Consider the following 26163-nt stretch of genomic DNA (forward strand, 5'->3'; position numbering starts at 1 on the left):
CTGAGACAGCCATAACCCGAGCAGGCATCCATAACCCGAACTGAAACAGCCACAGCCGGAGTTGAGACGGCCATAGTAGGAGCTGAGACAGTTACAGCCAGAGCTGAGAGCTGAGACAGCCACAGCAGGCGCTGGAACCAGAGTTGAAGCTGGCACGGCCATAGTCTGAGCTGGGACAGCCCAGCCCCACGGCCGCAGCTGCAGCTCGCCGCCAAAGTCCGCCACAAATGGGCGCGTCACCGCCGGCTGCCATTAATCGGCGTTCGGCGCGCCGCATCGGCCGGCTTTGATCAGCGTGTAGCGGCGCGGCGGGGGACGTCGGGCGGCGCGGCGTGCCCGGCATACCCGCCCGCGCGCAAACCGATGGCCCGCGCCACACTTGTCGCCGTAGCGCTCCATTACACGCGTGTAGCCGTCAGCGCGATCACACCGGCCGGCGAGCGGTGACGCACCGGGGACGAACGCGGCGAGCCGAGAACAACGCTGAGCCCCAGCGGACAAACTAAGGAGACGGCGTATTAGGCGGGATTACGGTGAAACAGGCCGGTAGTTTGTATTTGTTCATTGACTGGTAATGTATCAGCCGTGACTAGCTGGCCTTTTCGGAGGGAAGGGTCGATAGCCGGAAGTCGAGGGCTGGATAGCAATTCTTATAGGTCTTAAGGTGTCTGACTTGAACAACTTACATTGCAGCTCACCGATCACGAGCCAGAGATGAGAAACTATCGAGCTTTACACCATCGCTGACGGCTAAAGGCACCCTGTACCATTACGGTCCGGTATTCTAAAAGTCACTGACCATCGAAGGCTCTGTATGATTTACAAAGGGGCGAGTGACTTGCTAAAAAAAACGAGTCAGTTCTGAGTTCTCACTTCCCAGCCTTCACCCCCGGAAAGTCCCACCGCTCCAGCTCTCAGTATCACTACGCAGCATTCCTTCAGCCCCCGGTCGCATCGCATCGACGGCATGAATAAAGATGGGTCGGGATGTCGCCGACCGTCTCACGCCGGTACTTAGTGTCCACCGCTGGCGCCGCCGATTGATTTGACGGCCGCTGAGGATTCCGTCCCGTGTAATCCCGGTTCGACCCGAGCGCGTCGCGCCGCAATATTGATGGGTACACCGGCCGGGACATGGATACGCTCTAAGCGGGGCTCCGTTGCGGTCCCATGGAGGCCCTATGGCGGGTGTTAATTAGAAATTAACGCACCGGCACCGTCTGTAGAGTACAGGGGTTTCCAGGACGGGTAGTGTCTGGGACGTGACCCGAATCAAAGGGCGGACTGTGGGGGACGGACTGACGAGGCACTCATCGGACGGCCGAGAGCAATATGGGGCAGTGTCAAATACCGCCAAACGTTCATTTAGGGAAGAGGATAGTTGGAAGCCAGGAGAGGTGTGCTACGAAAAGGCTCATTGCTCAGTAACCAACGGTCACCCTTATCAGCCATGATAATCAAAGATCCCTCTTACATCTAACGCAGGACTGAAATTTAGCGGCTCTCCTGAATTCCCTTCCTTTTTCAGTGACAGGCGTCCTCACCGGTCGCCCGGTAAGGGTTAACCTTGTGTCGTATATGGGCCACTAACATTCCTGGAGTCTGTGACTCTACCGGTACATGGTCGCCGTCTATCTATGGAATACAACCACCTCTCTGCTCTCGTGCTGGTCTCGCACGACCGTCCTATAAGGCGAGAGTATCTGTGTCATTGTACGGAAGAAGATTACTGTGACTTGAATTTAATTGGCGGTGTACAAAACTCCAACGTGGGATAGCCATGGTCAGCTATGTGGCACTTCCGCTAGGACGGTACAAACCGTGACCGAGGCTAACCACGAAACACTATCAGGAAAGCAAACACGGCACAACTGTGGCACGATTCGCTGAATAAAACTGACGTCGGTGCATAACACGCCCCCGTAAATGGTTTGCCGTTACATGATTACTGAATGTGAATGAAAATGTACTAAATGATAAGCATGGAATCTTGTTGGTAAAACATCAGGGATCCCTTTGTTAGAATTCAACTGCATATTTTCAAAACACGTTGCCGCCCTTCGGAGCTCGTTCAACACCCTGCAAGACGATATGCAGCTATTCCGTAGCTTCGCCGCATTCCGAGTTGTGACCATAGGTGATAAGGACGTAAGTGGACGTATGGAAACGATTATTTTTGATGCATGGAAACAATGGTGGCTCTTGAATATGGATTTATACAGATTCGAGAACAACTAGCATGAAATACCGTTTCAGTCAGATTGAGGCAAATAATTACCTACGAGCTTCTGTATCGATTTATTTTGTACAAAACTCCATCGTTAAAGTCAAATCAATATATTAGCTTGATGACACGACACGACGTGACCTTTTCCGCACTGGCCAAGAAACAGTTTTAACAAACTTTTAAGGGCATCATGTAATCTAGCAAAGATGACACTAGGCGCTGGCCAGATAAGAAAAGAACGAAAAGGTAAGCTACGTTAGTTCCCAGTGTAACCTTATGCGTAATTTCTACTACGTGGGCGAAGCCCCTGTTGGTTACTCACCAAGGCTTTTCGATACAGACCAATGCATTGCTATAATAAATTGCAAAACCATCCACAAAATTAGTCCAACAAGGACGCAGCTATCACAGTGACCCGGGCCTTCCAACTCACAAGATTAGTGACAATTACTTCACAATCATGGGAACAAGTTAACTTTTGGCACAATCAAAAGTTGATAGCAAAAATAACAACTGGTGATTGCAAAGCCACCCACATCTAAAGATTCCACCATAGACCTCTGTATTCCACCATCCCTCTCACGGCAAAAGTTCGATTCTCCATGAAACATTATGCATTGAGTAAAAATTCATATGCATAAGGACGTCTCAAACTACCTCGCATTCATAAAAGCACGATAATCACTATACCCTGAACTGGAAGACAAGCACGAATTACTTGCGTTGGCAGGACCTTTCGATGGTAGCCTGCTCGCTGCTGCAGTGATCGGGGCACCACCGATTGGAGATGCCTGGACCGGAGCATTACCCGCACCAGTGGCAGAATATAGTCCGGCGTTTGTCAAACAGGCACGATTCTGTGAAAAGAGGAGCCACTGTCACACATGTCGATACAGCTGAATATGGAGGGAACCGGGAAAAGTGAATAACCGTACGGGGGTAAGCACCACGGCCGGCTATACGTGCATATGGGTAATTACTTAGACATGTGGACAGTGCTTATATCACATTTTCGTGGCATAAGCAGCTACAAAGAAAATGGCTGAGGCTGCACAAATAATACGAAAAGGTAAAATGACTATCATATCGTGGCATCCACAAAATTCTGCTCATCAAGCAAACATACGTAATATAACTGAAATAAACAAGATACAATTTCATATATGGTAGGCGTAAAAATCGGCAAAACATATCCCTCGCGTGAGGCAACTTCCCGCATGCATCCTCCCAGTCCCACCCCAGTCCACTCACAGAGGTGTCCGTGCAGGAGGATGGCGTCCACCTCTGCCCCGGCCGGCAGCTGGGCGCACCGCTGGGAGGAGGCCGGCAGCTGCAGCACGGTGGCGCCGCACAGGCTGCGCACGTTGCTGCTCTGCTGGCTGCCGGTGGCGCGCGCGGTGGGCCGTCCGCCGCCCGCCGACGGTGTCAGAGTGGCGCGTACAAACTCGGGCCGCGGGTCGAGGCGCACCTCGCGCTCCAGCCGCACCGACAGCGTGCTGTAGCGGTAGTCAGACAGGCCGGCCATCCTCCGCAGGGTCGGCAGGACGTGGAGAACACTACACACGGCAGCCGACACCGGGTTACCGGGCAGGCCGAACACGAACTTGGGCCGGCCGTCCATCGTCAGCGAGGCGAACGTGGTTGGCATGCCCGGCTTCATGAAGCACCGGCCGAAGTGGATGGTCGCGCCCAGGTCCTGGATCAGCAGCCGCTTGATGTCCCTCTCGCCCATCGAGACTCCGCCGGTGGTGACGAGAACATCGGCGCGGCGCAGCGCCGACCGCATCGCCGCCAGCTGCACGCCGGGCTCGTCGATGGCGATGCCGGCGTCGATGACCTCGGCTCCGGCGGCCGGCAGGGCGGAGAGCAGGGTGAGCCGGTTGGTGTCGTAGATGCGTCCGGCGGCGAGCGGCTGGCCGGGCTCCTGGACCTCGTTGCCGGTGGAGAGGACGGCCACTGTCGGCCGGGAGTACACCTGGAGCTCACACACCCGGCGGCTGCCAGCGCCGCCAGCTCGAACGCCCCCAGCCGAGTGCCGCGGCCGGCCACCGGCGTGTCCACGGCCATGTCGCTACCGATCGGACGGATGTCCTGCCCCTCGGCCGGCGCCGCCAGGATCTCCACGCGCAGCTCGCGCCGGCCGTCCGGAACGCCTCCACGAGGCGGTGTTTTCCACCATGACCACGGCGTCGGCGCCGGCCGGCAGCGGCGCGCCGGTACTGATCCGTACACACGTGCCGGCCAGCACTGTCTCCGAGGCGCCGCCGTCGTCCACACCGCGTTGGAGGCGCCCAGCACGCGCCGGATCCCCACCCCGTCAGCGGCCAGCACGGCGTACCCGTCCTTCACCGAGGGGGGCAACGGCGGCAGCGGCACGCGCGCCGACACGTCCTCCGCCAGCACGCGGCCCAGTGCAGCGGTGATGTTCACCGTCTCGACGGTCGGCTGGTGCGCCGACACGGCGTCAATAGTGATCTTCTGTGCCTCCGAGAGGGAGATGGCGGGGTAGGGCGAGCGCCGGTCCCGAGCCGACACCTGGGAGAGGTCCACTGTGGAGTCGCCGGCGGCAGTGTACTGGAGCTGGTGGGGACACTGGTGTTGGTGTCCCGCCGCTGCCAGCGGAGAAGTCTTAGCAGAGTCCGATGTTAGAGACGTTTTACGAGAGCCTGCGTCCACCGACAATGTCGTGGAGTCCGTCGTTGTTTCCCTGGAGGCTGTCTTCTCGCCGCCGGTCTCGTCCCCGCCCTGCATCTGTCGGTGGACGTCCTGGACCTGGGTCAGGCGGTGTCGGACCAGGTCCACCGCGTGCGGCAGCCCGGCGCCAGCAGCCGCAGGTTCTCCACCGCGCCCTTGGTGCTGCCCGGCAGAGTGACCACCACGCAGCGGCCGCGCACGCCCGCCACTGGCCGCGACAGCATCGCCATCGGGGTGATAGCGAGCGAGCCGTTCAGCATGGCGGCCACCAGGCCGGGCGCCGGGCGCTCCAGCAGTGGAGATACTGCCTCCGGGGTGACGTCCCGCGCGGCAAACCCCGTGCCGCCGGAGGTGAGCACCAGGTCACAGCGTGGGGCGAGCTCCGCAACTGCTGCCTGAGGGGGAGGGGTCACAGAGGTCAGTACCAGACCACACTGCCGTAGCTGACAGAGAAATGGAGGTCAGCATCAGGTCACAGCATGCAGAATGCTCCTGCCACAGCTGCTGCCTGAGGGGAGCACACAGAGCAAGTTTATTACTAGCTCACAGAAGGTCAGCTTTGATACCTAAGCTTTCAGGGTGTTAAGTACAGACCACAACAGAGTCAGAGTCAAAAAGAGCAGTCAGAAAATTTTTTGTCAGCAAATTAGGCTGATTGGCAAATCAGCCTCAGAGAATCACAAATCATACAACACAAGGCCAAGCTGACATAATCACTGACCTGGATATCCTCCTTTTCATCTGGCACCACTTTGATCTCACGGGTTTCTGCAGGGAACAGCTCCCCACTCTCCAGAAGCGTCACTAGGGCTGGGCCAGAGCGGTCTTCAGCCTTCCCGGCTGAGACACGGTCACTCACTGTGGAAAAAGATGAATGTTATCATGAAGATAGGGACATGATAGATCAATCAAAGTGATTTCAGGAAGATTGATTGTGCGGTGTAGCTCGTAAAACAGTAAATCATTACCATTTATCATCATAAAATCAAAAGTGGCATGTCAATATGTAAAAAACAAGAAAAGAGCTTGAACATACCTGTAATGATCCCGACAGTTATAGGGTCCATTGTGCAACTGCACAGTGGCCGTTATCTTCAGATATCCTCCTGTTGAGATCTGGTGTTAGAACTGAAATGAGGTGAGAATTAAGAATAACATTAGGATGGCTGTTTGACTTGACCATATTAAAAGGCAAGATCATGATTGAAATCCTTGAAACAAAAACTTTTGATGCAAGATGCCTTGAAAATGCTTGGCAATGCATTGGCTGAAAAATGAAAATGGCAAACATTTTTCATAAGGTGATTAATTGATAGTGCGAGTATAGACCACAACATTTGACACTTCTAACAGATTCTATCAAAACATTTCAAGTTTATGGATAAACTTTTCCTGTAAAACTCACCGTAAATTGCGTAAATTATTGGTAAATTCAACGCGAACTGCACCGTTTCGATGTTTATTTTACGGTCGGGATCGCGCTGCAAACGGAACTCTTGCGCCAGAAATGAAGATTTGGTAGCACAACAAAATCTGCCGAGGTTAAAAATTTATCTACCATTGAACTTTACACTTGCTTTACAGTTTACACCTTACATTGCACTGCGGCACGTGCGCCGCGGCACTGCGGCCCCGTCCCGTTTATAACTCTGTCTTCCCAATCAACTGAATCTCAAGCAACGAACTCCTTTCTGCTCCGCACGAACCCATGCACTGAAGTGAACGGCGCCCGGCGAACCGTGTAGCACGCATCAGACCGCCAGTCACCGTGACTTGGCGCTATTCCGACGTGGCCCATGTGCAAACTTCCACTCGCTCCGCCCGACCCATGCACACGCATGTCCCCATGTTTGAAGAACCCCAGGACCAACCAGGACCAGCCACACTCGTTTTCCAGCAGCATGTGGCACCCAGCCAGTCACTCAGTATCCTGAGTTCCGCCTTCCGGACCCCACCTATCAACACAGACAACTCTCATTTGCGTGTATTTGGCCACACCCGTACGGCGTAACCGATGACGTCAACAACACCAACAGAGCACATACAAAACCAGCGAGTTTGTCCAATAGAGTGAGCGGCTGCGGGGCCGATCGGCGCCCGCCCGCCGCGATCGGCCCGGGCCGCCTCAGTTAGTGGTAGCGGAGACACGTCCGCGGTAGAACACGACAGACGCGTTGGAATGGCGATACCGGCCGGCCGCCCGCCCGTCCCCCCTGCACTGTGTTCCGGCCGGAGGTCGCCGGCCATTCTGAGAGTTCTATCCGTGGCGACTCTGACCGACTCCCCGTGTGTGAGCCGGTGGCCCGGCTGGTGGCTCCATCACAGCCCTGACTGCGCCCGGCACCCGGCGCGCGCCCGTCTCGGTAGAAAGAGTGGATCGCTCCGGCCGGCCCGTCAGTAGTCTATCGCCTTCATGGGCGCGTCGGCGGCGCCCGAGGAGGGCGGGTGTCGCTTGGAGCGCTTCCGATTCCGAGCGCGAGGCAGTCGCGGCGGCGGCTCGGCGGCCGGCTCCGGTGCCGGCGGCGGCGACACCCGCTGCTGAGGGAGGGAGGGAGGGAGGTCACCGCGGGTTCGAAACACACGTCCCGGGGCGGGAGCAGGGTGACAAACTCACCAAAACCATGTGATCTCAACCGTTTGACAATACATTCCTGCCATCACCAAACCGCATGTGTAATCTCCTTCAAATACTCATTTCAGCTTTCATCATGCGTTCCTCGCACCACCTCACCCCCCCCCCCCCCTCCAACGTCCCTCATTTTCACCCCAGCTCCTCCCGCTCTCTATCAGCTTCCTCCCAAGCTCCTTCTCCCTCCCCCATCCGCTGCCTCCCCACCAGCTCTCCTCCCGCCCTCCCATTCCCCTCCACCAGTCACTCACCGGCTCTTCGCCCGGCTTCCTGCCCGTGATGAGCTCGAAAACGTCGGCCGGCAGGTGCTCCCGCTGAGAGGCCGTGAAGCCGTTGACGTAGTCGCGCAGCTGCGCGCGCAGCTCGGGCGCCGTGTCAAACACCTCTCGCAGCGGGTCAACGGGCAGCTGCAGCAGCACCTGGTAGCTGCTCGGCTTGGTGCGCTGGCAGCACTTGATGAAGCCCTCCCATACCTTCTTCTCGGTCCACACCTGGGACAAAAGCGAATCATGGGCGACGGATTAGAAGCGGTTTGAATTCAGGAGATCGATGGTAAGTTGGCGGAGCTACAAAAAAAAGTAAAAAAAACTTCGTTTCGGGTCCGACATTAAAACCTTTCTATCCACAGCGGCCCTTCACACATCTACCCGTCCCGTATTCGAAATCACCGGTGTCGTATCACTCGCTTCACATACCGAGCGAAGCAGCCTCCCCTCCCCGGTCCCACGTTCGCCGGACTTCCCGACGCTCCCCTACCTGTCTGCTGGCCAGCCGGGTGAGTATGTTCATGACCAGGCCGATGAGCCGGTTGTAGAGGGCCAGCGACTGGATGACGGTTCTCATGAGCAGCACGGGCAGCGGGTCCTGTTCCATCAGCTGCTGCAGCACCACGGCCAGCACCTCCTGCGTGTACACCTGCTTCTCGGCGAAACACAGCGACGTCGCTGAAAACGAGAGGGAGGGAGAGAGGGGAGACGGGTGGGTATATCATAAACCCGCTACGATGGTGTCGAATAGCATGCCGCTAAACAGGAGCATGAAAGCCACACTATTGTAAGCAAACAGATAGTGAATTAATTGAACATCATCCGGAAAAGTCGTGCAGAAGGTCGACTTATTCGAATGTGTTGGTCGTTAAGTGGTAAGAAAATTCAGGAGTACAATGTCATCCAAACTGATTATTGCATACTGCATAGCGCTCAAGCAATAACGAGCATGAACAACGACACGCCTATCGTCAACCTCCTCAGATCGACACCGCACCCCGCCAGTGTCAGTACCGCGGTCAGACCCGCGATTCGTCTGGCGGCTGGCGCTCACCTTTGATGATTGTCTTCATGTCACACTTGGCCGGGTCGATGTTGTGCAGCGCCACCAGCAGCTCCACGGGTGTCAGAGGCGAGCTGAAGTTGCCCGTGTCCGCGTGGATGCCCAGCAGCCGGTTAAACACCTGCACACGGAGAGACCCAGAGTCATGTAACGAACGATAACACAGGCCCGAATATACACCGCAGTGCGCCCTGACCGGCATTTCGAAACAGCGGAAACATCCAAAGGAGTGACTGTGCTTCCAATCAAAATTCGTTATTTCGCTATTTAGACAAAAGTAGAAGACATTTGGATATAGGATGATATACAATAGTGTGAGAATCGACGCCTCGTCTTCAAATATTGTCACCATAACCATCCCCAAGATATCGTCGACAAGCGTCACCTTACGTCAAATCTAGGCCGCCAAACGTCGTACATCCACGCCCTAGTTAATCCACCATCTGTATTCCGTTATCGGTAAACACTTTATCGCCGCCCTATCCATTGCCCTACAACCAGGCGCCAACATACGCCTACAAGACCACCCACCATAATCTGACACCCATCGCCGCTCCACCGCCCGGCCTACCTCTTTGACGACGACGGGGTTGAGTCTGATTTTGGGCAGCGCGGCGATCACCTCGCTCTTGTTCAGCCCGTTCAGCACCGGGATTAGGAAGCGCACGTCGGACACCCTCTTCTGGTACAGGTCCCGCACCCGGTCCACCAGTTCAACTGACGGAGGGGCTGAAAGGGGGGGGGGGTCAGACACCCTCTTCTGGTACAGGTCCCGCACCCGGTCCACCAGCTCAACTGAAGGGGGTGCTGAGAGGGGGGAGGAGGTCAGACACCCTCTTCTGGTACAGGTCCCGCACCCGGTCCACCAGCTCCACTGACGGAGGGGCTGAGAGGGGGGGGGGGGTCAGACACCCTCTTCTGGTACAGGTCCCGCACCCGGTCCACCAGTTCAACTGAAGGGGGTGCTGAGAGGGGGGGGAGGTCAGACACCCTCTTCTGGTACAGGTCCCGCACCCGGTCCACCAGTTCAACTGACGGAGGGGCTGAAAGGGGGGGGGGTCAGACACCCTCTTCTGGTACAGGTCCCGCACCCGGTCCACCAGCTCAACTGACGGAGGTGCTGAAAGGGAGGAGGTCAGACACCCTCTTCAGATATCGAGTACGTATATCAGATATCGTAATCGATATCTGATATCTAACACCGATTACACACTTTGATTACGTACTTTTGTAGGTATTTGCAATGAGCAAGGTATCGACTGCGTGCCCTTATCTGTATGCATATCACAAATCGTCCATACTTTTATCGGTATGTGTATGATAATTCACTCACTTTTATCGGTGAGTATGAGTACGGCCCGCCACTCACTTTGGTCGGTGAGTATGTGTATGAACCAGGACCCGCCACTTACTTTTATCGGTGAGTATGTGTATGACGCGCGTGATGAGCGTCTCGGCGCCCTTGGGACACGTCTCGACCAGTGTGAGCAGCTCGGGCGACTCCATGCCCATGCCGCGGATGGGCGCCTCCAGCACGCGCAGGATGGTCCGCTTCACGTCGGCCGTGGTCAGCACGTACACGTGCGCCAGTCTGCGGCCGGTGGGTGGACGGGGGATGCGTCAGGTCGCACTGGTGCGAGGTGAGGTCGCACATATATGTAGTGTGATTGGTTGGAGCACCCGAGCATGGGTGTTGAGCCTAGATGATATTCCTCAAATAAAGTACGGGACGATTATATTATAGCAGCCTTTCAGTAATCAAGTAAAATATAAAAACAAAAAGAAAGCGGTGGAACTTGTCTTTCAACTAATCGCACCCGTATAATCTATTTTACACTCAGCACAATTTATGTTTTAACAACAGAACTCTCGTTAAGACCCACGTCACTCAGTCACTGAGAGTCAGTTCGGTCTCCCACTCACTCGTGTTTGATTCCATAAATCCCACTCACTCGTGTATGAGGCTCTCCATATAATCCCACTCACTCGTGTATAAGGCTCTCTATATAATCTCACTCACTCGTGTATGAGGCTCTCTATATAATCTCACTCACTCGTGTATGGAGGCTCTCTATATAATCTCACTCACTCGTGTATGAGGCTCTTCCGTCTAACTCACTCGTGTATGAGGCTCTCCCCGTCCCACTCACTCGTGTTATGAGGCTCTCCATATATCCCACTCACTCGTGTATGAGGCTCTCCATATAATCCCACTCACTCGTGTATGAGGCTCTCTCGTCGCGGCAGTAGCGCCAGGTACAGGTGCAGACACAGCTTGGCCAGCTCGTCCGTCCACTCGCGAGTCACCCCCTCCGGGACGGTGCTGGAACGGGGTGCGATATCGTCAGTCAATTACATCACTAACCGACCGACAGATGTGGAAACTGTTGGATGGAACATTACGGAGTCGGCAAACCTCTGAAAGTTTCCTTCAATATCGTTGGGCCTTCTTGCATAGACTCATAGGCAGGGGGAGGAGAGTACTTTTAGGAGGAGAGTCTGAGTGTTCTCTCTCACCTCTGCTGATCGGTGACGAGCGGCGGCGGCGGCGGCGTCTCCTCCCCCCCCCCAACCGTCACCCTCCCCGGCCGGAACCTCTCTTACCTCTGCTGATCGGTGACCAGCTGCGCCGGCGGCGTCTCCTCGCCGAGCCACTTGAGCCGCTCCACGGCGTGCTGTTCGACCAGCGTGGCCAGCGTGGCGCTGCTCTGGTGCAGCTGCAGCACCAGCTCCAGCGCCCGGTCGCGGATCTGTAGCGGAGATTGGGGGCGTCAGACCAATGGACTAGGAGAAATTAGACTGCCGCCAAACGTCAGCTCATTTGAATTGTTTACATTTCATCTGCATGAATATAAAAAAAAACGGGTGAGCAGTTACGGAGATACGAATTGTGCGCAATGGTCGCCCCAATACATCAAACAGCGATGCCCTTGAATTAGAGAGGTTTGGTTTTAGCAGAAAACCAAAACCATTTGTCAGAAGTGGGATTCGAACCCACGCCTGGAGAACCAGACTGCGACCTGAACGCAGCGCCTTAGACCGCTCGGCCATCCTGACTGATGGACGACGGCGCATTGAAAAATGAAACGGGGCGTAGGCATCCCATGTTCATGAGAGAATCTGCAAGTCTCACGAACAAGAATAAGCTAAGGGGTAAGGGTAGTAGCCTCAACTGTTTTACCAATTCAGTAAAAACGTCCCAACTCACAAGAGCCATTTCTCCTAACTAGGTACTGAGAAAGATAAAAAGTTAAATCGATGGCACAGTTAGCATCCCTCAATTCTTCAAACATAGCAAACATTAGCAACCGTCATTACCCCCCTCCCGCAGCTAATTTAATCCCGAGCTCCATCAAGCCCACCCGCCTGCCACGACGCCCGGCGGGGCCGCTCACCTCCTGGGCGGCTCCCGTGGCCAGCTGCAGCAGCGCCGGCACGTAGCTGGCCTGCCGGCCGGGCCGGCCGCTCAGCAGCTGCCCAAACAGCTGCAGGCCCAGCTGGTAGGTGGCCGGGTCCGAGCTGAACCCCTTCAGGATGTCCACGGCCGAGGCGGGAACCACCGGCGCCTCCAGGAACAGACGAGTCAGCAGGCTGCAGGGAGCAGGGGAGAGTCAGCACTCAGCACTGTACAGAGAGCGGGGGAAAGTCAGCAGCCTAGTATCTTTAGAATGCCTGAATGCGGGCACAGACTAGAATCGCCAACGGAAATTATTACGGGAAGATAACGGGAAAATAACAGGAATCGCAAACGCCAACGGCAAAGTTACGGTCCTCCAGCGGTGCCCTGCATAATTTCTTGCAATTCCTTTTCTTACGAATTCCCTCTCACTTCCAAAGTCCAGCCTTCCCTTCTCACATAATCCCTCCCTGAATCCAGACCAGACCCTCGCCGCCACCGCCACCCATCCTCCCGCCCCGACACTCACATTTCTCCGTCCTTGAAGTCTGGCCGCACCATCAGCGCCGAGATGAGCATGCAGAAGATCTGCTCGTAGTTGGCTGTGCTGCGCATCACCTGGCCAAAGTTGCTGAAGCCCACCGAGTTGCAGTACTCCTCGTACAGCCAGCTGAACACCAGGTCGGCCCGGCCGCGCATGTCCTCCAGAATGTGAACCAGCATCTCTGTGGAGATGAGGGGTTAGAAAAGACGCAGCGAAATGGAATATCTGGGGAAGGTAAGGTCTAGGGTAAGGATAAAGCATCAAGTGAGACCAAGCAGCTAGCTAATAGTCATACCGTAGAGCTCACCAATTAATCACTTGACTATAATCTTGAGGTCTAACAAAACACACCCTGTAGCCCTAGCAAACCCATCATTCTCTTCCTCTTCATCCCGGACCCTCAGAGCCCTACGACAGCGCTCCATCTCGCTGCCTAATCTGACAACATCTCTTCAAACAAATAATCAACCCTTCCCTTCGCCCACCGACTCACTGTCCAACAGCTGCGGTGTGAAGTGGGCCGACATCATGGCCAGCAGTTTGGCTCGGACGGAGAACAGTCCCCCGACGCGGGCCGGCTTTCTCGGCGGCCAGCAGCCGGTCGAGCGCCGCCGTCATGGACTTCTCGAGCTCGTCCTTGGGCAGCGGCCTGGTGATCTCCGTCAGACGCAGCGGCTTCGCCTGGGGACGGCGAGGGATGTATGAGAAGGGGTGGATTTGGTAGTAATGTGAGAAAGCGGTGACGGTAGCAGCTTTTGGCAGATGAAGGTAGGGTGATTGAGTGAAGAGGCTCGCAGCGTTCTGCCATTATTTTTTTTTCGGTTTTCGGTTCTCTTATATCTAATATAATCGTTGACTAACGTACTCTGGTGAGCGAGCACACGAACGTCATCACAACTCCCGGCAACCAGCTGGTGAATCCAGACTGGTGTTTAATTCAGGGGGGCGACACGGCTATTCACGCAATGTATTCATTTGCGGGCCCCGCGGGGCCTCGCGATGACGCGGCTGGAGGCAACCACTCAGCGCGCTAGGATCCTTCTGGCGGGGCCGGGCGCCGTAAGGTCTGCAATGAATGGGCGGGCAGACAGAGATGAGGTAGGTATTGAATTTGAAGTGACATCATGAGCAATTGGATGGGGAGAGAGAACGTTTCTAATGGAGCTGGGGATGGGGGAAAACCAAAAATATCACGGTCGGTTCAGTGCTCCGACGGGGCTGGGCGCCGTACGGTGCGTAGTAATTTAGACGGGCAGACAGAGATGAGTTATCGGATTCGGCAGCCTCTGGTGGGATCTTAACCCGGCAGGCGGTGGGCCTACCAGCCACCTTCCGCGCGGTGGGGGGGGGGGGGCACTTTTTTGCCCCCCCCCCGTATCTCCGAAACTACTGGACGGATCCGGAGAATTCAAACGGCGTTCGATAGCCCTGTCAAATTTGTCGGAGGGAAACCAAATTTCATTGACCTCGGGGTCACCGATGACGTCACAGGTCAGGTCAAAGATAAAATGTTTCACCGTTCACGGGGCTTCTAGGGAAAGGGCTATAACACCGAGTAAAACGCATTTTGTCGAAAATCAGCGGATAAGGCGTCAGTTGTCTAGTACATATGTTGCTATTAGAGGTCACTGGTCATACCAGGTCAGGTCACAGGTCAGGTCACCAAAGGTCACCAAGGGTCACCACATGAGCCCAACTTTACTAGGGTTATGCGATGCATGTTTTATGGCCAGTTTTTCATTTCCAACTCAATGGTGTTGGTTATAAGACCATCAGGTAGGGTTTAGGTCACTTTCTGGCGGAGGTCAGGTCAAGGTCAGGTCAAAACGGTCAAATTTCAAAGTTGATATTTTTGCATAAAATGGGTATCGATTCGATGCAGCTCGTCACGGGGAGTCTAATGGTGGTCTTTGTTTTGCGCTATGAGGTCTAGAATGGCTAAAAATTGAGTTTGAAAATTTGACGTCATCAATTTTGAACTTTTTTCGCTATAACTTGGCCAAAAAAAGAGGTATCGATCTCAAATTTGGTATGTAGATAGAAGACGGTAGGGGCCATCACATATATTCCGGTTTTTTTCGAAATTCAAAAAAAACTTTTTGGATTTTTTTGGCTATTATATTCAAAAAATATATTTTTTTGATTTTTTGGGGTCAAAATCCCAAAAATTCGAAAAACCGAAATAGCAGTTTTGTAGCCCTTTTAATTCCACACCTTTTATATTGATACATTTTTCTGTATCTCTAAAGCTGTAGGCCTGACAGCTCTTCCCGCGAAACATTTTTTTGGGTCGAAAATGGCAAAAATGACGTCACTCTGACGTCATTAGCGGCCAACCTATCATAGCCTTTGGGAAAATTTTGGTCACCATGTGCGCTAGCTGCTCCCGGGAGGGTACTGAAAGTTTGGTGACGATCGGCGCAGCAGTTCTCGAGATATATCGCAAAAACTAAAGGAGGGGGGCAAAAAAATGCCCCCCCCCCCACCGCCTGGAAGGTTAAAGGAAAAGGGCCACCTTTAACATGGGGATTGAAACTGAGATAGCCATCTTGTAGCCCGTGTCCGAAAACCTATCTGTGTACCTCCTTACGGCCGATTTCGGCCTCCATTCGTAGTTATCGGCAATTTTAAAAGAAAATACGCCAGGAATGCGTCCTTATCCAAGGAATGCGTTCTTATCCCACAATACAGCCACCCGCGGCGAGGCTTTGGTTTTTTACCAATCAGCTCCAACCAGCTCAGCTTTAACCAATCAGCTTATCTGACACAATCCGACGAGTCTGTCTTCTGAACGCTGATTGGCTTGAGTGTGACGTCATCGCTATGCCATCATACAGTAGGTGCCGTAGAGAGTATCAACATAGTACCAATATGTTAAATAGTTTTAAATACTTTTTCGCGAATTGTGCACTTCTGGCACCAGTTTTAAAAAGAAAATGAAAATAATAATGTCAAAATGAAAAATAACGATATCTTCATATTTCACGAAGGTGGCCCTTTTCCTTTAAGACGTTTTTAGTTCAGCTCAAGGCGCGGCAACCCGCTGGCGGATGCAAGGGAAGGCATTTGGGACAAATGTTATCCACCACAGGCCCACATCCGGGGCAGCGTCCGAAATCGTTTTCGAGAATAAAACGAAAACTTTACAACTTTTATGAGGAAAAGTGTATTGATCGAAGTGCACAGTAGTGCGCAAGGAATCGAAATCCGATGTTTTTTTTTTTTTTAATTCACAGAAACCTTTTTTAGGGTAGGTATATGCCCCCCGATGTGTTCAAGACCGTTTCCTGGATCCGCCAATTAAGAATATGTCACGGTCGATTATCGAGCTTCGGCGGGACTGGGCGCTGTATGCGTCGTACAGTCTGTCTTAAAAGTACCGCGCAAAGTGACGGTGGATCCATCAAGCCTGACCGATGAAGGACTGCCAAATTTGAGTCACCGAAGCAATGGACATCCTCGTCCATTCCCCAGCTCCATTGGTTCGGTGACTTACAAATTATAGCAGGCCCTTCCTCGGTCAGGCTTGATGGATCCACCGTCACTTTGCGCGGTACTTTTAAGACAGACTGTACCTACAATGAAGAGGCGTACAGACACCTCACCCCACATCCTACTGCTCTACCCGTGCCTCTGGGTGAAGCACTGAAGCACCACGGAAGCCCACAGGACCTGCAAGTCGACAAGGTGGCCGCCGGATACTGCAGCTCCCCGGAGTTGCCCGGGACCGAGGGTTTAACAGTAGTAAGTAATGTCACTGGTGGTGAATCCTCGTAATGTAAAGATAATATCCTCAAGGACCTCCGTTACGATTTTATATTCCTAAACAATTTGGCTGACCAATTATGCTTATTGCTTGCCTACGTTCAGGCATTATCCCTGATGCTTATCCGCCCACTACAACATGTGTTGTCTGTCAATCAACCATCGCTCGACGACGGGATCAATTCTAACCATCGGTACTCGGTTGTCAATTCACCCACCCCGTTTCCCTAAAAATAGACGGGTCAGACTCGGCCTGGGTCCTAACGAGTCGTCGAGTCCTAGAATCGCCAGGGACGGGATCGGGTCGCCGTTATTGCACCGGTCTTAGCGTCTTTTGTACATGTAGAGTAGACAGCTTCGACCACGGACGTCGGACCGTTCTACGAATGTACGCACCATCCAGGCCTAAGATGCGTCGAGCTTTATAAGAATGCAGTCTAGATCAATCAACATAACAATAGTGGTATGCAAACGCTTTAAAATCTCTCCCCGGCTCCCGCAACGTCCAACGCTCCTCCGTTATACGCTCGCTCGATGCGTCCGCCGAGCCGGCTTGCCTCCAATGACGTCATCGGCCGGCCGGCGGCGTTCAAGGTCAAACGGCTGGTGTCCTTACCTGGAGTTCTATAGCCTTGGTTTAATTCATCTGTGATTGAATCGATTGGATTGAATCAAACAAAATTTGTTGAATCAAAAAGGTTTGATTCACCGTCAGAATTGTTTGATTCACAAGCCATGATTGAATCAAACGCATTGGGAATCAGGGTTGATTGAATCAAAAAAAATTAATGATTCATGAACTTAAAGGTAGTGTGCCACCTTTGAAAGATTTCCCATTTTATTTTTCCTAGGATAAGAAGCTTCTGTTTTTACCTAATATCGCAAAAAAAATCAAAAATGGGCCTGGAATAGTGCCTTTTTCGCCTAAAAGTTTATCGGTTTTTAGATATGTATAACAACTGTAGTGGGCTCACCTGCAAACAGGCGTCGGGCAACAATCGCGAATGCGGCGCACTTGTGACAATAAGCAAAGGTCATTATAGTGTTACGACCATACGACGTACGGGAATGAGTTATCAGCTGTCTAATCGTAGACAACACAATGTCGAGCCTTAAACTGTAAGCCCGTATTGGTATTGTTTCTTTTATTTGGCTGTCGAACATTATTTATGGTTTGAAATATGATTTTATGTAAAATAATTGATATGAAAAAGCCGTCTTATAAGTTATGACCCCATTTCACCACACGCAAGTGGCACTGAAATGACAATGATCAGCTGACGCATTTTTCTTGGCCGAAGTCAGAGCGCGCGGCCCGACGCACCACGCGTATTTGGAAATTCCGACCTCGACGAGCATCGAAAGCCACCTAACAGGCGTGTTCGAAACCGCAGGAGATGATGATGAACGGGTTTATCGAAACTTGATTGGATGAGCATATCGGTAATAGCGATTTCAGTGTGTGCATTTATTGCTCATAGTGGTGTGAAATGTGGTTGGGGTACGACCGACAACCCGTCGGGGCGAATTTCGCACTGGGGTACTCAAAATTTGAAGAATTTAAGACGTTTCCATGAGTTTTGAAGGTATGGATAAGTTCTAAAAATCCGGTTCTCCTTATCTGGGCCATTAACTCCATACGGTCCAAGAAAGCTGGCACACTACCTTTAAACTACTGCCATTACATGACAACAAAAAGAACACAACAAATACAATACTATCCCTGATATTTTGTATATTTTATTTTTTAATTGAATCAAAAAAGAATCATTAAAAAAATTGGCTGAATCAAACGTGAATCATTCCTTTTATTGTTTTTTGATTCTCTGAATCAAAAGGAATCGATTCACCAAATTTTTTGAAGGAATCAAACGGTGATTGAATCAAACAAAAATCAAATGAATCAATGATTGAATCGATCCAAAAAAGGTGAATCAAAAACCAGTCTGGGTGAATCCATCAATGTCGAAACAGTTATCGACGAAAAACGAAACTGCGTTTTTCGTCGCATGCCATTCGGGTGTGTGAGCTAAGGCAAATTTTGTCAATCATGCGGGCTTTCGAGACACATCGACGGCGTTAGCCACAAAACCTCACGACTCACCATGTGTTTTTTGTGCATCTGTCCGGAGGGGAGTAGTGCCACCTTTTTCTTGGCCTCTCGTCCGGTGACGGTGCCGGAGAGGACGGTGGCGATGGGCCGCCGGGAGCCGGCCGGAGCCTCCTCCTCGTCCTCCATCTCCCAGTCGTGCTGCCGAGCAATGGTGATGATGGTCATGTTGGCGGCGGTGATGATGATTTTGGTTCTGAGCGCGTCAGAAACTTGCATCAGAACATACGCGGAAACAGCATTAGTGTCAGGCGTAGGACACGGAAAATCTAGGTACCTATATTATTCATAATCGCAAAACAAGCATGCTTCAAAGGGGTGTCTGGACTTATTACAAAAAAATAACAATAATGTTAACAAATAAAATATAATCTATCGATTGATAAATTAGTCTCCATTGTCTCCTATATGAAGAAACGAGCCAGTTTTCTGACAACACCACCGGTCCAGACAGACCCAGGCACGTCACCGTGCAGCTGTGTACTCACGTCGGTCATCTGGATGCCCTGGTTACGCGTCGCCTCCACGCCCGGTCCCAGGCCGGCCTTGGTCAGCTGGGCGGCCAGCAGGCGCGCCACGTGCTGGATCTGGGACCGGGTGCCAGCCGCAGAGATGGGCGTGAACGTGTTACTGAAGAGGGCCGGCGGCGCGTCCGGCAGGTGCTGCATGGAGACCAGCACCAGGTCGGCGGCCAGCTGCGGCGTCAGACGCTCCGCCGCCCACGTCTCTGTGATGTCGATCGCGTTCAGCTTGTGCTTCATCTTATCCACGGGCGCCAGACGGGCTCCCGACGCGACGCGGCCGGCGGGAACCTCTTCGTCGTCATCGTCGTCGTCCTCTGGGACGAACTTCTGCCGCTTGGTGCCGGGAGTGTCGTCGTCCGCGGCGCCGGGCGGCTCCTCGGTGCGCCGCTGCCGCTTTCGGAGCTCCTCGGCGGGCGGCATGGCGCGGGCCACCTCGCTCTGAGAGGCGCCAAGGTCCGTCAGCAGCGTGCAGATGTTGCGGTGGCTGTCGTACGAGGCCGGGTGCTTCAGCAGGTTCAGCAGCTGCATCTTCATGTGCTTGCGTACCGAGTTGACCTGTGACTTTGACAGCGTCGGAGGAAGATTGGCGTGAAGCGATTCGAGGGCTGAGATCACCTGGCCGATAAACGACGGCCGACAGCGAGCGATCAGCGTCAGAGAGCCCATACACGCCATCAGGTTCACGCTGCTGATGTGCGGCGAGCCATGGAACTTGATCATCTCGGCGAACACGGTGCGGGCCTCCTCCTCCAGCTTCCTCGGCCGGGCGATCTTCAGCGTCATCGGCACCCCGTCCAGACAGAACTCCTGGCGCTTCAGGCTGCCTGGCTCCGAGTAGGTCTGGAGAAGAACCACCATCTCCATGAACTTGACGGCCATCGTGCGCACGCCGTCGTTGTCGTGGTCCACGTAGCTGATGATCTGTCGCTTCATCTGTCCGAGCATGCTCCAGGCCGAGTCCATGAGGTCGGTGACGGAGCGCGCCTGGCTCAGCCACTGCAGCGTGATCTTGTAGATGTTGCCGATCGCCTGGATGGTCCGCTTCACCACGGCCACCGAGAAGCTGTCCTGCAGCAGCAGGCTCAGGTTGGCCACCACCTTGGGCACCATCTCGTGGTCTTTGCGGCACGCCTCCTCGATAAAGCCGAGCACTGCGCGGCGCACCTCGGCGTTGGTGTCCGACTGGAAGGCCACCACCTCGTCCAGGAAGTTGTCCAGCAGCGCCGGGTCCTGGTGGATGATGAGCTCCTGCACCTTCTTCAGGTTGGCCACCTTTTTGACGTCGTCCGTGAGCAGGGCGGCTTCGTTGAGCAGCTCCACACACTGAGAACGAGGCGAACACAATGTCAACCTCGCCTTGAGCATTTACAGATACCTAACAGCGGTACTAGAAATGCTGGAGACAAAAATCGTTGTTGAACTGACAAACATCATGCGTCCATGACACTGTGACAACTGACAATGTATGCTCCATGAAAAAAATGAAGGGCTAGCATATTACCAGTATAACGCCTTTTGGGGCGACTAACGGAGCGAGCGAGAGGGTGGGCCTTGCACGTGCGAAATTGCGAGGGGGTACCTCCAACTGATTTGTGCACGGCACCCTACTAACCGGTCTCTAGCGATGTGCCAAATTTGAGCACAATCAGCCCAGCCGTTCTCGAGATCTGGAAGCGGCACCCTGCACGTGCGCACGTGCAAAATGGGTCCCAACTGACTTTTGCACGGCACCCTACTAACTGCTCCGTAACCGTGTACCAAATTTGAGCGCAATCGGTCCAGCCGTTCTCGAGATCTGGAAACGACCCCTGCACGTGCGCACGTGCAGCAGCACCCCAACTCTGGCACATGGATATGCATTGCCTAGTGGATGCCTACCTACATGCCAACTTTCAGCGCAATCGGCCCAGTAGTTAGCGAGATATTGCAACTATTACAAAAGTGACACCTCTCCGTTTTGCACGTGGCACGTGCATAAGGGGTCACTCACATGCATCGGGAATAGTCCAATACTTGGTAGAAGGAAAGAAGCTACGCTACAAAAATTACCGTATGTAAATCGGTCAAGTGGTTGCTGAGATATAAGCCTCGCAAAAGCGTGACCACAGCCGGACGCTCATACTCAAAAATTTCCGTTAATCTAAGGAAAGACTACGCTCGCTTTGCTCGCTCCGTAATAACCAGTATAACGCCTTTTGGGGCGAGTAACGGAGCGAGCGAGAGGACCGTGAGCCTTGCACGTGCGAAATTTCGACGGGGTACCTCCAGCTGACTTGTGCACGGCACCCTACTAACCGGTCTCTAGCGATGTGCCAAATTTGAGCACGTTCTCGAGATCTGGAAGCGGCACCCTGCACGTGCGCACGTGCAAAATGGGTCCCAATTGACTTTTGCACGGCACCCTGCTAACCGGTCCTTAGCCATGTACCAAATTTGAGCGCTATCGGTCCAGCCGTTCTCGAGATTTGGAATCGACCCCTGCACGTGCGCACGTGCAGCAGCACCCCAACTCTGGCACATGGATATGCAGTGCCTAGTGGGTGCCTACCTTCATGCCAACTTTCAGCGCAATCGGCCAAATAGTTACCGAGATATTGCAACAATTACAAAAGTGACACCTCTTCGTTTTGCACGTGGCACGTGCATAAGGGGTCACCCACATGCATCGGGAATAGTCCAATACTTGGTAGAAGGAATGAAGCTACCCTACAAAAATTACCGCATGGAAATCGGTCAAGTGGTTGCTGAGATATAAGCGTCGCAGAACCGTGACCACGGCCGGCCGCTCATACTCAGAAATTTCCGTTATTCTACGTAAGACTCCGCTCGCTTCGCTCGCTCCGTAACAATCAGCCAATTTCCTTAGCCACCTAGCCCATCTCCCTGAAGTGTCCTTACCTGCTCCTGGACATCATTGCCGACTTCCATTGCAGCCATTTCGCTCTCACCACTTCAGAACAGCAAACTGGAAAGGAGAATTGAAGTTAAATACCTAAAAATGAAAAGGCTACAGACTACATCTTAAGTTAGATGCATAACAGCACGTTTGTTCAGCACATTTCAGGTATCTAACATTCGTTAAATGCTAGCTGTTAAGTCCCTTTGAACAACATGAGACTGAACGGCGCATCCTGCCCTGGCCACTGGATAGCTGGGTCTAGCAGCCAGATACCGACCTCTATAGACCAGAATGATTCCATCTCATACAGGATATGGTTATTAGAATATCTGTGACATGTTACTCCACTGAAGGTTAATGATGTAAACCTGTGAACAGGCAATTTTCGATTTTTGAGGGAACCACTTGAAACAATATACTGTTAAAATCCCAAAAATATTTGTTCGATGTTCACTTTCACCAGACAACTCGTCGTACATGGCACAGTTCGACGAGATCTTGGGCGTGCACAGGGCCCCGCTAGCCTAACTCAGACCTCCATTCACAAGTCTCAGGCATGCGAGGCCCAGCCATTACATATATTAGGTATGGATTAAGAATACTTCATCCATGGCCCAGCCCAGGCATCAATTCCAATCAGGACGCTCACCCTCAGAGAGCTCCCATTCAAAGGGTGCTAATGCCACGAGAGCAAACCATGCAGAATCGTCATCGCTTACTGACCCCAATACCATACTCTTTTAACCCTCGCACTTACAGGCCGGGGATGGTCGAACGCGCCCTCTGGTTTTTCGCAAATTATTTTCGCAAAACACGACCGATCGCGAACTTTCAGTACCCTCGAGTTTATCAGTTCTACAAAGTACATATCTACACATACCTTGAAAATGTAATGATCCTGACCCAAATGACCTTTGACCTGAGACCTATTTCTCGAGGCCATGTTCGGCCTGAATCGCGATTCGGCGTATGTCGGCTCACATTATCCCTGCGTTTCCAGTCTTTTTGTGGTTTTTAAGTTCAAACATGTGAAATGATGTTGATCCCATGCAGTAAGGTGGGTGTCACGGTCACGTGAAGGTCAGGTCAAGGTCATTGACCATTGAAGACCTTGGTTCACTTTTTCGAGTTTTACATGTCTCTGTGGTAGTTTTTGGAGATGATTTCGAATTTAGCAACCTTTTTTCATATAAATTTGGTCCAAACCTTTTGAATGGAAGAATTAAAGCACAGAGCCCCCGCTAAGTGGAGCTTGTTGTGTTGGCCCTGCCCTCTACCTTCTGATCGCGCAATTCCTTGTCTATGGCAGAATTTATAGTCCGAAGCTTAACATACGCACAAAGCCACGCATGGCCGGTCCCCATCACTTTGACTGGCTGTGGCCTGCCACCAACCGCAACCATACCTCTCAGCAGGCTCATTAGCATCGAGCGCTGTGTACGGTCCGACCGCACACAGGGCCTGTGAACTGCCCTCTGGACAGTTGTCACCGGGAAAGAGTGCTCTCACCACGTGTAGACCAACGCTCTAAAGACTGAGCTACGGGACCAACTCCATTTGAGCATTCACAAAGTAGTTTTGGTACCTTGTAACATGTCACAAACCTCTAAGCGGTGATTGACACCTACCACGAATACGCAGCATGACACCTTAACTGGTTGGGCTGACTTATAGCAGTTTTGTTTGTGCAGAGCCTGTAAACTTCAATTTAATACACTGTGCCAGCTTTCAGGCAGATGTGCATGGATCTAAGTGATGTATCTATTCTATGATCTCAGTGGATCTCAAATAAAACTGCCAATTAGGATCTATGATCCCACCAGGTACCACATGAAAAAGTACATGGGAATTGGGATCTATGAGCTCATAGGATCTGCCAATAAACTAAGAACATGGATCTATTAAACAAGTGGATCCCAACATGAACAGCATTAAAAACCTTGTTTCCAAGGGTTTCTATGCCAATAAGTGTCACAAAACTATGAATTGTGGTGTGCAGTCACATAGAATTACTGAAATGGAAGTTTTGTCAGCTGCAACATATGGATCTTTGGAATTTCTGTGTGAAGAAAACAAATGAGAATCTATCATCTAACTTGATCTCAAGTGAAAAAGGCTCAGATGTATGATCCTAATGGACCCCTTGATACATGAAAGAGATGGATCCATGATCCCTTCAGATCCAAGATTGGGATCCATGGGATCAAATCCCAGATCCATTTTCTCATCCATTCAGATCAATACGTCTGGACTGATTGAACTTGCCAGACATGCATTCCCATCAAACTCAGCGGCAGGCATACTTCGGGCATGCACATCATGATCAATGTGCTTTGAAGTTGCATTTTCAGGAACCAATACAATTTTGTCATCTAACATGATTCATGAAAATTGTTGCTTCTTGTGAGTGTTCACTCTCTGCTCTGATGTATTGTATATTGTATTGTGTTGTATTGTGTTTACGATCATGGGCGATCCACACATGGCGTGGCGATTACTGCCCATGATCGTAAATACATGCAAAACGAAAGATGCAAAAGCATTACAGTTCAGGTTAGATTGGCTCAGGCTGACCCAATAGAGAAACTACGAAAGCAGCCAAGAATCTCAGATTGAGATGAATACCTACAGTATAGTTACATTGATGCCTATCAACTGAAATACTGATGCTGTTGTTTCCTATCGGCTATAGCCTATATGTACAGCTATCCCAGATCGATAAATAACAGATTGTAAATGACGTACATCATCCAGCTAAATTAAGAAAAATAAATACCAAAGAGTCTTGAACTATTTATCTTCCTCAATCATTCTCATTCCTAACCTAATAATTCCAAAAACTACTGCCAAGACTGCCAAAAATCCGTAGATAGCATGCAGTTTTTCTGATGACCAATATTTTGCAATAGAAAAATACGTCATTGGTCTCCTTAGGTGAAAAGTTACGCGAACAGGACATATTAGAGAAAAAAAGGACAAAAAAGCATTAAATTAATTGTTCATTTTGACACAAATATTATCGAACCTTACTAAACGTTAAGAATAAATAACACTTAAAAATATATTTCCAGTTAATTTATGAGAAGTGGCTAACCGCCAACCGGCCAACCGCTACTGAGAATCATATGACGTCATTGAAATAATGGAAGGAATGATGTGATAATTTATTGCAAACTGCATCGTAAAATGGAAAAATTAGAAGTGGCAAGAAAGTTTCGAAATTCGACTGGAGGCGTTTTATGATGAGAAATGACAAAAATGAATGAAATAACAGCGTGTAGCGTAATGCCTGGGATCGCTTGCAAGGCCCTATATACCAGGTAGGGTCGTCCGGCGATTCTACCTGATCGTGACGTCAGCTCGTGACGTCATCTGGGGGCAAGTCTTGAAGTCCCGTTTAAGTCCTATGCAAATGGGCGATTTTTGAAGCGCTGTAGAACAAACTCTGCTAAAGGTAGCACAAAACTAAGTGCATCATCGGAAAGCCGAGACATTTTTCTTCGAATTATCTAGGAAGCGTTTTTCACTAAACCCATTAGTTTTTCCAAAAATGCGTAAAAAAGCCCCCATGCCTCCGCAGCCTCCCTTCCGCCGGCCGCCACGCCGCCGCGGTAGTGTAGTGGTTAGGATGCTTGCGCCGTAATCCAAAGATCGTGTGTTCGAATCTAGGCGCGGGTCGTACTTAAATCGAAATTGCAAGCAGAATATGTGTTTTTTCTTGATAAATCACTTATATTACAGCTAACCGTTCATAAAACTATCGATAACAATTGACTGAAACCCAAAATATACAATACATTCTAATAAAACAAATTCAAATATGGCGGCCGTTGCGCCAGGCTCCGCCCCCGACTCCGCCCCTCCGTGTGACGTCATCTGTGCACTTGGACACACACAAGATACCTATAAGAAACAGGTAGGTCCGATGTTTTGAGTAAAGCCCACGTAAAGCCCTGGTGACGTCACTGACATTTCTTATATGGAGAATTTCGCCCATAAGAAAAATATTTTACATACGAAAATTTGTATTTCATTCGGAAAAAAT

At 51.7% G+C, this 26163-nt stretch overlaps 1 protein-coding gene, 1 non-coding gene and 1 pseudogene across 2 annotated transcripts; all 3 read right to left on the reverse strand.

Annotated features, from left to right (window-relative positions):
• Positions 1-398: 398 nt before the first annotated feature.
• LOC122373140 lies at positions 399-6561 on the reverse strand (annotated as a pseudogene).
• A 370-nt stretch (positions 6562-6931) lies between these two features.
• LOC122373141 (symplekin-like) lies at positions 6932-24989 on the reverse strand. The gene is made up of 16 exons (XM_043350945.1): positions 24895-24989; positions 22118-22184; positions 19184-20542; positions 18690-18836; positions 13314-13501; positions 12806-13001; positions 12275-12470; positions 11484-11629; positions 11253-11263; positions 11098-11202; positions 10292-10470; positions 9451-9608; positions 8871-9000; positions 8307-8494; positions 7802-8041; positions 6932-7459 (listed from the first exon to the last, which is right to left on the reverse strand). The coding sequence occupies exons 2-16, from the start codon at positions 22154-22156 to the stop codon at positions 7316-7318; spliced, it is 3426 nt and encodes a 1141-aa protein (XP_043206880.1). The 5' UTR covers positions 22157-22184; positions 24895-24989; the 3' UTR covers positions 6932-7315.
• On the reverse strand, positions 11853-11936 carry Trnal-cag. Its single transcript has one exon. It is a non-coding gene; the product is annotated as a tRNA-Leu (tRNA).
• Positions 24990-26163: the final 1174 nt, after the last annotated feature.

Source organism: Amphibalanus amphitrite, unplaced genomic scaffold, assembly GCF_019059575.1.
Source record: "Amphibalanus amphitrite isolate SeventyFive unplaced genomic scaffold, NRLGWU_Aamphi_draft 001450F_arrow, whole genome shotgun sequence".
NCBI lineage: Eukaryota > Metazoa > Arthropoda > Thecostraca > Balanomorpha > Balanidae > Amphibalanus > Amphibalanus amphitrite.

Bases quoted from the DNA above. Each gene is read 5' to 3' on its own strand.
- LOC122373141 (XM_043350945.1), bottom strand. From the start codon at position 22,156: ATGGCTGCAATGGAAGTCGGCAATGATGTCCAGGAGCAG. The intron at 8,495-8,870 runs GTGAGCGCCAGC...TCTCGTTTTCAG, and splicing joins CATGAAGACAATCATCAAAG to CGACGTCGCTGTGTTTCGCC. The intron at 8,042-8,306 runs GTAGGGGAGCGT...CTTTTGTCCCAG, and splicing joins CCCGGCTGGCCAGCAGACAG to GTGTGGACCGAGAAGAAGGT.